This window comes from Dromiciops gliroides, chromosome 5, assembly GCF_019393635.1.
Source record: "Dromiciops gliroides isolate mDroGli1 chromosome 5, mDroGli1.pri, whole genome shotgun sequence".
NCBI lineage: Eukaryota > Metazoa > Chordata > Mammalia > Microbiotheria > Microbiotheriidae > Dromiciops > Dromiciops gliroides.
In genome coordinates, this window is record NC_057865.1 from 7,224,289 (window position 1) to 7,242,386 (window position 18,098).

Genomic DNA, 18,098 nt, shown 5'->3' on the forward strand with positions numbered 1-18,098 from the left:
CAGAGAGACAGAAAGGAAGAGAGATGTACAGGGACAAAGAGGGTAGGAGAGAGGGAGAGCGAGAGGGAGAGCGAGAGGGAGAGGGAGAGGGAAGGAGGGAGAGAGACAGAGACAGAGACACAGAGAGAGAGAATGTTCATGAAAACAGAGAAATATTTGATCCACCTTGATACCTCAAGGAGAAAAGGGTGATCAACAGGGTCAAAAGCTGCAGAAAGGTCAAGAGGATCAGAATCAAGAGTGAGCCATTAGATTTGGCTAGTAAGAGTTCACTGTTGCTATGATCAGAGCAATTTCAGTTGAAAAGTGGTTACAAGTCAGATGCAGAGTTAAGAACTGAGAAGGCTTTGCTATATTCTTATTTCTTTATAGGGAGTGAAAATTATATGAGTGTGGAGGGGGAAAGGGAGGGCAGGGGAGCGGTTGAAGATGAGAGTGAGGTCAGATGGCATTTCCTAGAGGACCCATCCTGGGGGAGTCACTTAATTCATAAGAGCCTCAGGCATATCTCTAGGATCATAGGAGGTAGACAGGTTTCCAGGTGTGATGGTAGAAGGAATCCCCACTTAATAAAATTACAGATCCTGGAAGTGTTGATTGTAATGACTCCATAAAGATACAGAAATGTGAACATGTGTATGTATAGTCATAGAAAGACTCAAAACTTCAGGGACCTGGGATTTCATCAGTGTATGCTAGCTACTCCTGAGGCATGTCCAATCCCTTTGGGCTGTGACAATTAAAAACACAAGAGAGATAGTTTCTGGATAATTTAATTATTTTATTACTAGGCTGACAGTTTATAAATAAAAGGATGGTCATTTGAATGTCTCTCTTGGACCAAAGACCTGTAATGGTAGTGGGGTCTCAGCTCATAAACACTTTTTTTTTTCAGGGCAATTAGGGCTAAGTGACTTGACCAGGGTCACACAGCCAGTAATTGTTAAGTGTCTGAGGCCAGATTTGATCTCAGGTCCTCTTGAATCCAGGAAGGGTGCTTTAGCCACTGTGCTACCTAGCTGCCCCCATATACACTTCTAAATGTTGGAGGTCCATCACATTGCAATCAAATCCAATTGGTTGACATGATTTGGAGGCATGTTATATTAAAATGAAATGTGATGATACATGACTCAGGTCACTCAACTTGTGGTAAAAATGACATCAGAGAAAGAATGTAAGACTGACACCCAAGCTGATCAGAGCATAATTGTTCTCTTCTAAAATGGTCCCTGATTGCCATATCTCATCCCCAGACTCCTTCACCTATCTACACAAAAGGATCTGTCACCACCCAAGACTCTTCTGACCCAGATGAATATTTTTGTTTGTTTGTTTGTTTGTTTGTTCTTTGCAGGGTAATGAGGGTTAAGTGACTTGACCAGGATCACACAACTAGTATGTATCAAATGTCTGAGGCCAAATTTGAACTCAGGCCCTCCTGAATCCAGAGATGGTGCTTTATCTACTGTGCCACCTAGCTGCCCCTGAATCTTACTTTCAAGATTTTAGACCTTGGAGGGGGGGCAAGGACTAAGTAAGAAAGAGAGATCACTTAGTACCCCAAGATATCAAATATAAATAATTATTACTCACAGGGACTTGGTCTTTGTGAAGAAAGCCATTCCTTGGTGGGCAGCTTTAGGCATCAAGACTCATCTATACTTAGCCTGGCTCGTTTCTAGACAATGAACAAGCAGTTGCTATGGAGGCAGGGGTGGGAGGAAAATCTGTCCTGAAGGCTTGCCACCTTGGTAGGAGCTAGGAACACCTATGGCTGGCCACTGACAAACCAGGAACTTCTCCATGCCTTGGCAAGGCTACAGAGAAGGGCTATTTGGGGAAAAACCTACCTGAGCACACACATGCACAGAGAAGACAGATGCAAGAGGAGGGATGTGGCTGAGCCATAAATATACAGCACGAATGCTTTGGCCTCATCGACCACATCATGAAAAATATTTCATAATATTCTTCTAAAGTAGTTTCCAAACGTTTCACATCATTAAAAGCCTGACATAGGAAGTGAGTGCTCGATTCCCACTGTTTTCAAGGGGCTTCGGGAATTCTAGCTAAGCCTTCTTCTGAAAAGATTTGAAATTGTTTAGAGAAACTCATTGAAAACTGATGGAAGAAAACCCACTAGAATAACATGACGACAACTGAAAGCAAGAGGAATGTGGGGAGAAAGTCATCAGACATTTTAAGAATGTGAGAAAAACAAAACCCCCAAAGTCACATATTTAACAACTAGTTAATAAAAAAGATGGGGGTGGAGGGCAGCTAGGCCACCTAGTGAGTTTTTACTGTACCACACAGTGGATAAAGCACAGGCTCTGGATTCAGGTGGACCTGAGGACCTGATTTCAAATCTGGCCTCAGACACTTGACACTTACTAGCTGTGTGACCCTGGCCAAGTCACTTAACCCTCATTGACCTGCCGGAAAAAAAAAAAAAAGATGGGGACCAGCGGATCTTCATGTGCCCTTTCTCAAATTGGTCAAAGGTCGTAGAAAGGATTCTCTGATCAGGATGCAGTATTCACTTCAGAAAGGGTTAAGGTTTAACCATTATTGTTAGTCTAATGCAATGCTTGCTTCAGCTCCAGTCCCTTTTCGAACCCTTCTTTCTGGTCACTCATTCCATCCCACATTAGCCTTGCTATGATCTCACACCAAGAGGCTCCCAGCTGTCCCTCCACCAACACATTCCAGCTCCTGACGGAGCATTTTCTTTTTTTTTTTGTTTGTTTGTTTTTTAATTTTTGCAGGGCAATGAGGGTTAAGTGACTTGCCCAGGGTTACACAGCTAGTTAAGTGTCATGTGTCTGAGGCTGGATTTGAACTCAGGTACTCCTGAATCCAAGGCCAGTGCTTTATCCACTATGCCACCTAGCTGCCCCCCAGACGGAGCATTTTCACTGAGTGTCCCCCAGAGTTGGAATACCTACTCTCCTATTCTCTACCCTATGGCTGTCTTCAAAAGTGCCAGTGATCCCTGCTTCTCCAGGACGTCTTCCCCACCCCCACCCCCACCCCCACCCCCTTTCTCTTGGTGCCTCCTGCCTGTGACTACAGCCAGCATCTTCTCCATTAGACTGAGAACTCCCTGACAGAAGAGTGTGGTTTTTGACTTCCTATGGATCTATAGATTTCCCCCAGCGCCTGGCACATATGGAACACTTAGTAATTGCTCGTTGAGTTGACTTGTTGATCGAGCAGATGAACTTGGCTTTGATGGAAGGCAAGACATCTACGGACTTATATCCATAGGGGATAAAAGTCTTAGGGCGAACAGATCAGGAAAGATGAGATTAAACTCTTTCAGGTGAAGGGTGACAAGGGTCAGAATCACAGTGTTGCTGCATGGAGTGGACATAGAAAAGGACTCATACTTGTCCTTCTTGATGCAGGGGTCAGAAAGAGAAGAGACTGGATTGATACCATCAGAGTCATCCCAACTGGAATAGCTTCCTCCTCCCTGACAGTCTTGGAGCAAAGGCAGGCTGGCCAGTTGCCAGGTGTGCTGAATTGAGGAGCAGTTCTGTCTTGGAATAGACCAAGCTTCCTGAAGTCCCTCCAAACTGAGATTTTGCAAGGTGGGAAAGCAACAAAGATATCTGCACCTCCCAAGCCCTGCCTGTTAATGACCCTTTCCATGATGGCTACTCAGTGCCAGTGCCTCTCTTCTGTTCATCTTCTAACCTGTGGCTTTATCCCCATCACAATTATAAATGCCTTCAGAGTGTGCTTTGCCAGGCAGTAGCTAGGCAGCACAGTAGATAAGACCACCAGGCCTCAGATCAGGAAGACTCATCTTCATGAGTTCAAATCCAGCCTCAGACACTTACTAGCTGTGTGATCCTGGGCAAGTCACTTAACCCTGTTTGCCTTAGTTGCTCATCTCTAAAATGAGCTGGAGAAGGAAATGGCAAATCCCTCCAGTGTCTCTGGCAAGAAAACCCCAAATGGGTGGGGCAGCTCAATGGTGCAATGGATAAAGCACCAGCCCTGGATTCAGGAGGACCTGAGTTCAAATCCAGTCTTAGACACTTGACACTTACTAGCTGTGTGACCCTGGGCAAGTCACTTAATCCCAATTGCCTGAAAAGAAAAAAAAAAAGAAAACCCCAAATGGGTTCATGAAGATTTGGATATGATTGAAAACAACTGAATGACAAATGCTTTGTTGATATTCCATCCATCCATCTAAAATATCAGTATTTCAGAAGACAATGTCTAAAAACATGACAAGACCAAAGCTCTTCTCCAAGGCATCTATTAGTTCTCAAAATACATTTGAAAATATTTAATCGGGGGGCGGAGCCAAGATGGCGGAGGAGAGACTGTGACTCCCACAAGCTCCAGATAAACCCGTCCATTCATGCCCAAATAATGCGGTAAAAATCAAAACCCAGAACAGCCTAATGCACATAAGAACAGAGTGAGACTGTTTCTCCGCAAAAGAGGGCAATTCTGATCACCTACTGATCAGGCTGAACAGCTCAGCGCGCGGTCCGGACCCAGCCAGGGACACTGCTTCCAGCGCATGTCAGAGTCTTCAGCACCAGCAGCTTCTGAGGCTCCAATCACGGACTGGTGAGGGGGTTCGGAGGTAGGCCGGGGTGAAGTGGAGGCAGTATCTGCTGGAGTTGGGGCAAAGCGCCCTGGGTCTGAACCAGTGGGCTGAATCGAGTGGTGGTGGCCCAGTGGGGGAGGGGTAAAAGCACGCCAAGCTTCCGACCATAGAGAATCAGAGTTCAATCAGACTTCTGTTTCCGGGTCAAAGAGAAAGCGGCTGTGATTACTCACAAGCCAGGCAGGCTGAGAAGAAGCCCAATCACCCCCTGGGCCACGCTGTAGCACCAACGGTGTGTCCGGGAAGCAGCGCTACACTTTAAGGAGTAAAAAGCCAAGAAACAGTAAGCCAGGATGAGTAGGCAGAGAAAGCAGAAGACCATCGAAAACTTCTTTGGGGGAAAGGTAGACCACAATACATCCTCAGAAGAAGAAGATAATAATAGGTTCAAAGCTCCAACATCCAAAGCTTCCAAGAAAAATATGAACTGGTCTCAGGCCATGGAAGCTCTCAAAAGGGACTTTGAAGAGAAAGTAGGAGAGATAGAACGAAGATGTAGAGAAAGAGAGGAAGGAATGGAAAGAGAAATGAGAGCAATGCAGGAGAGTCATGAGAAAAAAGTCAACAGTTTGAAAAGCCAAATGGAAAAGGAGATTAAAAAACTGTCTGCTGAAAATAATTGCCTAAGAATTAGGATTGAACAAATGGAAGCTAGTGAGCTTATGAGAAACCAAGACACAGTAGAGCAAATCCAATTGAATGAAAAAATAGAAGGCAATGTGAAATATCTCCTTGGAAAAACAGCTGACCTAGAAAATAAATCTAGGAGAGATAATTTGAAAATCATTGGACTACCTGAAAACCATGACCAAAACAAGAGTTTAGACACCATCCTCCAAGAGATTGTGAGGGAAAATTGCCCTGATATTCTTGAAGCAGAAGCTAAAATAGAAATTGAAAAAATCCACCGATCACCTCCTGAAAGAGATCCCAAAAGGAAAACCTCCAGGAATATTATAGCCAAATTCCAGAACTCCCAGGTCAAGGAGAAAATATTGCAAGCAGCTAGAAAAAAGGAATTTAAATACTGTGGAGCTCCAATAAGGATAAAGCAAGATCTAGCAGCTTCTACATTAAAGGACTGGAGGGCATGGAATATGATATTCCAGAGGGCAAAGGAACTGGGACTACAGCCAAAAATCACGTACCCAGCAAAACTAAGCATCCTCTTTCAGAGGCAAACATGGAACTTCAAGGAGAAAGAAGACTTTCAGGCATTTGTTATGAAAAGACCTGAACTGAATAGAAAATTTGACTTTCAAATACAACACCCCAGAGAAGCATAAAAAGATAAACAGGAAAAAGACTTCATGAGGGATATTAAAAGATCAAACTGTTAACATTCCTATATGGGAAGATAATACAGAGGACACAGGTCTGAACTGAATACGAAGGGAAGTTATGTTTTGTTATTTGTGGGGTGTCTTATGTATGGGGTCGGATTTGGGCTTGGGGCCTCCTGGGTCCAGGGCTGGTGCATTGTCCACTGTGCCACCTAACTAACCCATAATGACATCCTTAAAATAGGGTTGAGGTGTAGGAGAAATAGACTGGGGGAGGGGGAAGGGGAGAGATGGTCTGGGGAGAGGTTATTCATATGAAGGAAACAAGAAAAAAGCTTATGGAGGGGAGGGGAAGAGGGGGAAGGAATTGGGGAGTGATTGAACCTTAATATCATCAGAATTGACTCAAAGAAGGACTAACATACATACTCAAGTGGGTATAGTAATATATTTTGCCCTGAAGGAGGGGAGGGAGATAAGGGGGGGGAGGGGAAGGAGGGAAGGGCAGATTCTGGGAGAGAGTAGTAAAAAGCAAAATACTTTCAAGGAAGGTGAAGACGTTCTGCATAACAGCACAAGTATGAAATATTGAATTGCTTGATTTCATAGGGAGGGTTGAGGAGAGAGGGAGGAAGAAAATTTGGAACATAGAATTAGCTCAAAGACCTTAAACTCATCAGAATTGGCTCATGGAGGGAATAACATTCACACCCAGTTGGGAGGAGTAATCTATCTAACCTTACAGGAAAGTATGAGGGGAAGAGGATAAGGAAGGAAGGGTGAAAAAAAAAGGGAGTACAGAGTAGGGGAGGGGACAGTCAGAAGTAAAATACTTTTGAGGAGGAATAGTTTAAAAGAAGATGGAAAATAGAGTAAATATCATGGGAAGGGAATAGGATGGAGGGAAATAGTTATGATGACTTTGCTGGGTTAATACGAAGAAAATTCTTTGTCAAGTTTAAGGTACATTATTTAGGGTATGATGAACAGGATACTATTAGAAAAACCTGGAAAGACCTACATGAACTGAAGCAGAGTGAAATGCACTGTATACAAAATAACAGCAATAGTGTAAAATGACCTGCTGGGAAGCATGTGGTTATTTTCAGCAAGGCAATGGTCCAATATAACCCTGAAGGACTATGAAAATGGCAACCCATCTACAGAGAAAGAAGTGATAGTATCTGAAATAGTTGGAAACACATTTTTTTTTTCTTTTCTCTCTTTTTTTTCTTTTTTGGTGAGGCAATTGGGGTTGGGTGGCTTGCCTGGGGTCATGTGGCTGGTGGGTGTTGGGGGTGTGGGGCTGAATTTGGGCTCGGGTGCTCCTGGTTCCAGGGCCAGTGCTCTGTCCGCTGCACCACCTAGCTGCCCCTGGAAACACATTTTTTAAAAAAATGTTTTTTCTCTTTGACAATTCCTCAGTCTGAAGTTTTGGGAGTTTTTTGACTGTTTTTTCCTCACAACCTAGCTAATGTGGGAATGTTTTCCATGACTACTCATGTATAATTTATTTTGAAATGCTTGAGTTCTAGTGGGTGGGGGTGGGAATAGAGGAGGAAGAGAAGTTGGAACAATTTTTTTTTTAATTGATGTTAAAATTTGTTTTTACATATATTTTGGAAAATAAAATTCTATTCTAAAAAAAAAATATTTAATCATTCGGTTCAAGAAACATTTTTAAGCCTCTACTATGTGGCAGATCCTGTACCAAGCACAGGGGAAACCAGAAGAGTCCAAACATCATCCCTACCCCTCTAAGAGCTTAAAATCTAATTGGAGTGAAAACCAACCACTATGTCCAGACAAGCCATTGGGAGAATAAGTAAGAAATGACTACAGAGGGAAGGCACGAGCATCCGAGGGTTATCAATCACATCAAAGGCTGCAGAGAGGTCAGGAAGAATGTGGACTGAGACAAAGCCAGGGGATTTGGACATTAAAAGCAACTGACTCTGGAGAGGGCAGGTTCCAGGGAGGGGTGGGGACAGGAGCCAGATTTTAAGGGGTTAAGAAGAGAGTGAGAGGAAAGGGAATAGAGGCATCTCCTGTAGCATCTGCTGGAGATTACTGCACTAATGCACTTGTTACTCAATTTTCAGGGATAAAGAATGGATCCTATTTTAGTCACTCCTTGAGATGGTTTAGGGAAGGAGCTGTTCACTTTAGACACACACACACACACACACACACACATACACACACACACACACACACACACTCACACACTTCCCATTATTACCTCTCAAAATAATGCCCACCGATTTCAAATGATTCATCACGATAATAAAACAATTGAATTATCTGATAAAACATCTTTAACATTGGTGGAGGGTTACAAAAGTCCTTTAACGTCAACATTTAAATCTAAAAAGGCCTATTTAACTCCATAATGTGAAAATGAAGCTGTTTTCAAGGAGTCTAAACCATAATAATTCAACAAGAACATTAAGGAGGCCAAAAAGAACCTTAGTTTTAGAACAATGTTTGTAAAGATTAAGGACAATTATTTTTCTATTGTTAAAATTAGGAAATTATTCCAATTCTTCAGTAGCTGAAAAGAGTGGGGGGAGCCATGCAAACCTTGCTCCTCTGAATGTGTATGACATTAATCATAAAAGGTGCACCATGAGCAGAGATTTTGCAGGGCTCCTTACCCTCTCTGGACTCATCTCCAGCTCTGCTCTGCTCTGCTCAGTTTCAGTAGCCACTGATGAGTCCCTTTTAAGGTGTGGGGCCTGGGTCTGTTGTTTTTTCTTCTAATTTTACATTGAAGCCCACCCACTGTCAAGCACACCTGGATGCACAGGTGTTGGTGGTGATAACTTGCACACATTAATTATGATGCTTATTTCCCCAGTACCTCTGCCACCCATCCCATGGTGAAAACCTGTCTTAATAATGGATTTCTTAGCCAGCTTTCTTTTCACCCCCAACTTCAGAAAGTCTATTTCTTAGAAATTTCAGCTAATCCCTTTTGGGACCAGCCCAGGAACTATTGGGTGGATCAACAGAAATGAAGATTAAAACCCCACCCATCTGAAAGAGCCTTTGCCCCCAGGGGTCCTGCTGCTAGACCCTGATGTCATCACCCACTTATAGCTCATTTTCATATGGACCACCCTCAATTCACAATGGACTGACCAATTAAGCTTTGATCAGTGCATAGGGACACACCTCTATCAAAAGGGGGTAAAAGTCAAGCACAGAGGTGGCTTCTAAGCAGCACTATATTGGAACTCACTTGTGGTCTGGACCTGAGGTCTGTTGGTGAGCACTCTCCTTATTACATAATGTAGAGCTTGAGTCCCTGTGCTCTCTCTCTTAGAAATATGGTCATTCAGGGGCGGGCAGGGGGATCAGCCTAGCTTAACTGTCACATGGTCAACTCTTTACTAACATTTAATGTGGTTTAATAATAATAAATGCTTACTGCTGAAAATGGGTGCAATAGCTCATAATTTGTAAGTAGCAATATTTTAGAAACCCCAGCCTACTTCCCCAACAATTTAGGCAGAAACATCTAGTCCCACAATATTTTAATAAACACAACAGGAAAGACAATTCAAAAAGGTTTTCTAAAGGACCCGATGTAGAAAGCGCCAGCTCATGCAAAGCTTACCCCACTAATGCTCCACAGCTCAAGGCTACCAGGCCATCGCTGCTACACATGTCTGATACCCAGAGCTCCTAAGGAACCTTCTCAAGGGTCTGGGGAATGGGAGCAACCTTCATGGTTTGGACCCAGTGGGGCAGGGCAGATGGAATCTAGTTTGGCTCTCATAGTTACTCCTTTCCTCAATCATGAATGAATGCCAGGAGAGGCAGAAGAATGAAAGTAGGAGCAAATAAATATAAGCCATGAACTTGGATAACCAGAGACTCCCACAACCATACTCTACACTGCACGAGGATGAGGGATACAGAGGTATAAAGGCAGCTAAGTGGGGTGCTGGGTAGAGTGCTGGATCTTGAGTCAGGAATACCAGAGTTCAAATCTAGCATCAAATACTTTATGACCTTGGGAAAGTCATTTAACCTCAGTTTACCTCAGTTTCCTCAACCATAAAATGGATTAACTGCTGGAGTTATCATGAAGATCAAATGAGCTAATATCTGTAAAGCGTCGAGTATAAAGTAGGTACTTTATAACTTCATAAATACTTGTTTCCTCCTCTCACCCTCACCCTCATCCCAGAAAGCCTTCAGGAGAGTAGCAGTGGCACAACTTTTTTTTTTTTTTTTTGCAGGGCAATGAGGGTTAAGTGCCTTGCCCAGGGTCACAAAGCTAGTAAGCATCTAAAGCTAGATTTGAACTCAGAAAGATGAATCCTCCTGACTTCAGGTTCAGTGCTCTATCCACTGTACCACCCAGCTGATGCTTTAAAAAAAAAAGTTTCCATTTCCCCCAATCCTCTCCATTTCTGGTCTCCTTAGAATCTTTTTTCACAACAAAGAAGGACAGATAAACATAAGACACCAAAATATTAAGGTTAGCCTGCATGCCTTATTGTGTACATATCCCCCCCCCCCTCACCCCCCACCTGTCTGGTGAGGAAAGAGACAGGTTTCTTTGAGTCCTCTGGAGGCACTGCTTTGATTAACAATTGCACATCTTGTTGGGGTCATTGTTCCATGCAGTTTTCAGGCAATGCAGGAGGGAAAAAGATGAGGTTCCTTTCGTGTTTAACAATATAAAAATATATCTAAGCTTAACTTTAAAAGAAGGCATTTTGAACTCAACAGTCTCTGGTGCCACTGGTCACTTCCATTTGCACAAATAAGTAACAGGTTCTAGGAGATGTTACATTTAACATGAAACAGCCACTTAGAATAGAGCCAAGAAGATAACAGGAGGGGAAAGCAGTTAGAATGAATCAGGGAAGGAAGGAAGTATAGAGGGGATGACCCCATCATATATCCAGGCCCCCAAGTTCTCACCCTGCAAGTTACAAGGGGGTCTTTCTCTCCCCTATCTTCCCACTCCCCAAATCCTAGCAGTTGTCAGGTCTTTTTTTTTTTTTTTTTGCCAGATTCTAGCTACACAAAATCTCTGGAGTGCATTTTGTTCTCTCACACACACACTCACTCTCTCTCTCTCTCTCTCACACACACACACACACACACACACACACACACACACACACACACACACACACACACACACACACCCTATAGTTCCAGCCTTCATCACTTCACACCTGAGCTACTGGAGTAACCTTGGAATTGGCCTCAGCTTCCAGTATCTTCCTTTTCAGATTCATTCTTTATTTCACTGCCAAATTCACATTCTGTAAACACAGTTCTGACCGCATCACTTGCCTAGTCAAAAATCCCCATATATCTTATGATACATGATATATGACAACTGATAAAACATAAAACCCTCAAACTGAACTTTAAAACCTTCCAGAACACGGGTCTCACTTCTTTCCTTCCTGTTTTCTCTTGGTTTCCTCTTGCTGCACTTTCTGCTCCCATCCAACTGGCCCGATAGCTTCTGGGTAGTACATTCCCTCTCAGACCTCAGGCACCGGGTACTGCCCCTCCACACCTCCACCTCCTAGTCTCAGCCCTGGCTGCCACCTCCTACATCAGGCTCTCCCCATCCCCATGGCTGTGCCTTGTCTCTCCCTTAGGAAATTGTGTCAAAAAACTTTTTAGTCTTTGCATTTCCCCTTCTGGGTGACTCCCAATAAAATGAAAATCCCTAAAGGCAGCCATCATTTCATTTCTGTCTTAGAATTCCTAGCACTTAAATCAGTGTCAGATGGACACTAAATAGACCCTTTATGAGGCATTTAGAATATCCCAGGTTCTGTGCTCAGTCCTGGGCATGCCTATCAAAGCAAATGATTTAGTCCCTGTAAACTCCCTCAAAGAGCTTAGTGAGAAAAGGCATTGGAGAAATTGAGGAAGTACTGATTTGGGGGAATGGTGGGGAGGCTGCAGGAATTGGCTTTGGTGTCCCCTTCTTGGGTAGATAAGGAAAACAACAACAACAATGATGTTGCTGCTGCAAAATTCGAGTCAAAGGGAAACGGGAAAGGTGTCCTCATTTCCAGGGGTGAAGAGGGTCAGAAAGTAAGGCAATCTGGCAGTGGGCACTGAACTAGGAGAATATCTGTTGAATTTCAACGAAGATTTTTGATGCACACACATATACACTCACACACAGACTCACACACACAACTAGCAGACAACATTTCTCCTCATTCATGGGTGGTGGAGGGGTGCTTGGTAAAAATGGCTAACCCATGGTTAAATATGCTGTGGGTAAAACATGGACTCATTCATGAACATTAAGTTAGAGTCACTGTCAAAATTTCAGTGCAACTTGAAAGATCTTTCTATGAATTGCAATCAATATTTTCTTAAATTTGTAATAAAACAGGGTCACCTAAACTTCTAGTTTCAAAAATCAAATTAATATTAATTTTCCATCACTGTTAATAAATCAGAAAGAAAGTATGTAGGTAAAAGTCACTCTTTAGATGTTTAAAAAGTTATCACATTGAAAGGGCAGCTAGGTGGCACAGTGGATAGAGCACCATCCCTGGATTCAGGAGGACCTGAGTTCAAATCTGCCATCAGACACTTAACACTAGCTGTATGACCCTGGGCAAGTTACTTAACCCCAATTGCCTCATCAAAAAAAGGAAGGAAGGAAGGAAGGAAGGAAGGAAGGAAGGAAGGAAGGAAGGAAGGAAGGAAGGAAGGAAGACAGACAGACAGACAGACAGACAGAAAGAAAGAAAGAAAGAAAGAAAGAAAGAAAGAAAGAAAGAAAGAAAGAAAGAAAGAAAGAAAGAAAGAAAGAAAGAAATTATGAAATTATCACACTGGAAAGAAGAAATTACCTTAGATGCTTCATCGTGGCTGCCCCAACAGCAGGATAAGCCCTGGCTGACCCAGAAAGTCTGATTCTGGGACCCAGGAACTTACCTGCCTAAAGGAAAGCACTTTGAAATCTTGGCTTTATCATTTCAAAAACCTTACTCAATTTTTCTAAGAAACCTAGGTTAACATATTTTCTGTAGTGATGTATCTACTATACTTCAGTCCTGAGAAAGGTCAGCATCCCCTGATATCCCATAGAAACAGCCCTTGGACCAGCTGTTAACCAATCACTGAAAAGCTAAGCCTTTGAGAGCATCTCAGTTATGTGAAAAGTCTAATTAAAGCTTGCTTTCCCAAATTATAAAGTATTCATAGAAACCTGGCATTTCACATCCAACCACACGGTCTTTTGTGACTCTGCCATATTTCTCATTACCAAAGGCAAGCTGTTGCCTGCTACCATCCCCCCTCTGATTTCCTCATGCAGAGCCTGTGATGGGTCTCGAAATTCCCAAATTTCCCTGAAGTAAGGGGATAGAGGAGGGAGGGTGAAGAGAGACACAAGATAAAAGAAAAACAGCCATAAGAGCTTACCCCCAGAGAGGAGGGGAGGTTTACTTTTGACCAAGGGGCTGGAATGAGGAGCTTGGTTGCTAAAGGATGTGAAGAGATGGGCACTGAAATCTTCAGGGAGATCAGCCTCCAGGAACGTTTTCATGAACAGCTTGAAACCTTCAAAATCTATGGTCTGCAAATGAAAAAGGGGTTTTAAAAAGATGAAGGCAGAGGTTAGTAGCATGCCCCATGGGATCATCATTAGAAACATTAAATAATGCATGGCAACATTTCCACTTCAAGTTATGTGATGAGAATTGATGGTGGTGATGATGAAGACCACAATGGTAGGTCCCATTTCTACAGCACATTAGACTGACTGGATACATTACATATATTATCACATTTGACCACAACAACCTCTATCAGATAGTCAAGTAATATATTTTCATTCTAATTTTATGGGTGAGGAAACTAGCTCAAAGAGGTTAACTGGACCCCCCCCCCCCCGCCTCACCAAGGTCACTCAGCTCTACAGGAGGTGCTGGGACCAGGATTCTCTATTTTCCTTAGGATGTGGGTTCTAGTAGGGATATTTTCAGCAATGCTCTTGGAGCATCATTGAAGTATTTCTGAATGTGGGCATACTTTCTTCTCCTCCAAACTCCATCATCATCATTTAATCAAGTCCCACTGTCCACTGTGGCATGTCATCTTTTTGGTTTTGGTTTTGGTTTTTTTGGTGAGGCAATTGGGGTTAAGTGACTTGCCTAGGGTCACACAGCTAGTAAGTGTTAAGTGTCTGAAGCCAAATTTGAACTCAGGTCCTCCTGACTCCAGGGCCGGTGCTCTATCCACTGCACCACCTAGCTGCCTGCATGTCATCTTTTACTGAGGTTTTGGGGGTTTAAAATAATGGATGAGTTTGGAATGGCTTTGAGGGAGAGCCTATAATGTTTATGCACAGTTTAGTTTAGAATCATCTTGTATTTCTGAGAAAATACTCAGCTCCAAGGTTGAAGTACCTAAACCCCAGAAGTCAAGCAAATCCCAGTGGGAAAATTGTTCAGTTGGTGGTTTTGTATATAAACACACATACACACACACACATACACACACACACACACACACACACACACACACATGCATATGCCTCTTCATGGATCAATTTATCACCTGATGTTCAGCCTTCCCATGTTCTCCAAGGGACCCATTATATCATCATTCTGGAAGTTCCCTCCAAAAGAAATAATGATAACAAAATCTGCATGTGTATTCAGTCTGTGCTGCTCTCAACAATGCCCTCACCTCAAATTGGTGATAGGACCTCCCCACCACACTGGAAGCATGGAAACACTTTCTCCTAGCATCACAAGAGTAAAGTGCCTGGCATATAGCAGGTACTTAATAAATTCTTGGGAGAAGGAAATGGCCCCGAACTCCAGTTTTTCTGCCAAGGAAACCCCAAATGGGCTCACAGAGAGTCAGACATGACTGAAATAGCAGAACAATGATAAGTGTTTGTAGGCTGGCTGACCAATGCAGTCATCTGGCTGTGTAAGCATGGCACACATCACCACCTTTAACAAGTGACTAGCCCACCAAATGAAATTTCTTTGTTCTTGGTATTTTTAAAAAATTCTATCTTAGTTCTATCTTAGTTAATTGTGGCAGCCTCTCCATTGCCGTAGTAGGAGTAGGAGTAGTAGTAGTAGTAGTAGTAGTAGTAGTAGCAGCAGCAGTAGCAGCAGCAATAGTAGTAATAGAAGGAAAAGAAGGAGGAGGAGGAGGAGGAGGAGGAGGAGGAGGAGGGGGAGGGGGAGGGGGAGGGGAGGGGAGAGGAGGGGAGGAGGGGAGGAGGGGAAGAGGGGAGGAGGGGAAGAGGAGGAGAAGAAGATATTAATTTAAAGTTAACAAAACATTTCTCAATTTTTCCCCATCTGATCCTCATAATAGCTTTGGGAAGTAGATATTATCCCCATTTTACAGATGAGGATACTAAGACAGAGAAGAAGTGACATGCTCAGGGTCACAAAGCTAGTAAGTGCTTGAGGCTAGATTTGAACTCAGGTCTCCCTGAGTCCAGGTCCAGTGCTCTTTCCACTATACCAATAACTGCCTCTGTTTCCTCTTCAGATACTCTTATAGTTCATATTTTGCTGCCACACAGAAACACTAAAAGACTATTGGTAAATACTTTTTTTTCTTTCTTGGGAAGCTTGGACTCATTTAAAATAACTTTTTCAATTCTCCAAAGACAATGCAGGCCACCCTCCTCCTTATTCTACTCTGGGCCCAACGGCTCTTGGTATATGCATGCTGAGGGACACACTCTCTGGGTTGTTCATTCAAATGCATATCATCATATGGACCAAGCATGGTCATCATCTGTTTGATCTTTCCAGTGGAAATGATCAAGCCAAACTCCTTTGATAACTGATAAATCTCTTGAAAGATACACCTCCCATACTGCAGGGCTTAATGTTATCAGCATGTCATTTGCCAACAGGACCATCTGATGCCAAAAAGAATCATTTCTATTGTTTTATTATTCAATGAATCTGTGATGATTTGGGCATTTGCTTGACACATTGCTGAAAGAGAACCTGTGTGACAAGAATTTGCTCTCCTGAATCAAATGATTTTTGATAAGCAATAAGCACAGCAGGATCTTATTTTCTTTTAATCTGAGTTTTGAGATGGTGGAAAGGTGGTCTCCTTGATGAGAGCTTGCTTGCTCACTCCTAACACCTTCATTAAAATTATATACATTGTGACCCTGGACAAGTCACTTAACCCTCATTGCCCAAGAAAAAACAAAAAGAAAATAAAACAAAACAAAATTATAAACATGTGATAGAGAGAGCGAGAGAGAGGTAAAAATGATCATCAACAAAGTCTTGGTCAGCAAGTTAACCAGTCAATGAATAAGCATTTGTTAAGTGCCTGCTATATGCCAGGCATCGTGCTGGGTGATGAGGGTACAAACACAGAAGGAAAATTATCCTTCCCCTTGAGGAACTTACAATCTGGTAAAGGGAAAAAGTACGAACATATGATGCTATATATGAATCAGAGAAATGACCATGGTGGGGAGGGAAGGTTCTATTAGCTGAAAAGGAGGAAGGGAAGATAAAGAAAGGCATCATGTGGTTGTTCATCCTTCATTTTCAGAGAGGACCAGTGGCATCCCAGGGGGATGATTTGATTCAGGAACTGGATTGAAGGGAGGTAGAGTTGCACAAAGTTGTCAACCTCATTCCCCCTTCCAGTCATTAAAGTCCAGTAGCAAGACAAAAGTCAAGACCACTGGCGATGGCCCAGGATGCAGTAGATGACTTTGGTGTTTTCATGTCTAACCAAGGTCTAAGCACTTCACAGAGTCTTTGGGCCAAAGTGTTCTCATTGATCCATTCTGCCCAGGCAAGTCTTCATAAGCTTGGCGTAGACATTGCCCTAAATCACAAATGGGTCTGAGGCCCATTGACTGCCTTTAACCTGGTTTAAGCCCACCTACTCATATGGTTTACTTGAATGTAGCTGCTACACATGCTAAGCTTCTGAGAGCCACAGGTCAGAGGACAGTGCCAGGTAGGCACCAAGCCTGGATGAGCAACCCTGAAAAGGGTTCAACAAGCCCTTACACCAGGCATGCTGGTCCTCCCGGAACACCCCATACTTCCAGTCATCCAGGCTCCCACCTTCAGCAGTTCCTTTCACAGCTGCCAGAGCTCACCTATTTCCACTGGACTTTGTTTTTTATGACTGCTACAACAAGTGGTCTCATGATGCCTTGATCTTCTCTCTACTAGAGACGCAAGGCAAAGCCAATATCTCATCAAACCCTAACTCCAAACTCATCAAAGATATATGTTTGTCAGGGGACTCCTCACTTCAGGAAGAGGATGGAACCTGGAGCACTGGGTTTCTCTAGCCACCATATAGGACCACCATTGCTTCTGAAACGCTTGGCCTTGGATTGAAGAAGATGACTCCAGTGATGGTTAACAAGAAGATGCAGCTAAAGCTGGTTGATTGATTTATCAGTTGGTGAAATTTTGAGAATCTAATGGTGACTGGAAAACATAAACAGGACATGACAGATTCTGGCCAATCTGCTTTTGAGATGTTTTCTAAGCAGCAGCTTCAGGCTTGTGAATGAGTTATTCAGGGAGACAACAAAAGAGGCTGAGCAGAACTGAGAAACTGCAGGGAGTACTTGGGGCCCCCTGCCAAGCCCAACCCCCTTTCAGATCACATGCCCTAGTCCTCAGTTATTTAAGTCTGACCATCTGGATCTTTTTGTGTGGATAGCTCTGTCAATACTAGAAGAATCATAATATATCACATTTATATAGCATTTCCCAGTCCCTCCAAGTAGCTCAGAAGTGAATTAAAATAAACCTCATCCGTCTGGTCTTGTTTTAATAACTTCTGGCTGCTACTTGGGCACTTCTGTATGGTGCTACAGAAGAAATCATCTCCACGAACCAAACAGAAAACATGCCATTATCCACTTGAACTGTACAAATGTCCTCCTAGACACCAGGGGATGAGAGATCTCCTCAGTGTGGGCAATCCCTCCAAAGAAATGAACGAAAGCTGTCCCCACCTGACCACTTCACCAAAGCCTACCCCGATTTTCCCTAGGAGGAACTCTGCCACCCATGCCCTCTGTACCTTCTTGCCATTTTCTTGGTGTCATAGGCTTCCATTCTTTGATCTCTTGTTCTTGCTCAATGAGTGAAGGTCTTCATGAAGCTTCCTGGGCAGGGCATACA

The 18,098-nt window shown here is 43.1% G+C and overlaps 1 protein-coding gene across 6 annotated transcripts in view; it reads right to left on the reverse strand.

The window, feature by feature from the left end:
• DGKB (diacylglycerol kinase beta) overlaps nucleotides 1-18,098 on the reverse strand; it is a 692,138-nt gene that overhangs the window by 491,331 nt on the left and 182,709 nt on the right. For all 6 annotated transcript variants that reach the window (XM_043968094.1, XM_043968091.1, XM_043968093.1 and 3 more), the window contains one exon: nucleotides 13,357-13,510. In XM_043968094.1, coding sequence (XP_043824029.1) covers nucleotides 13,357-13,510 — 154 coding nt within the window. The remainder of the gene's footprint in view (nucleotides 1-13,356; nucleotides 13,511-18,098) is intronic.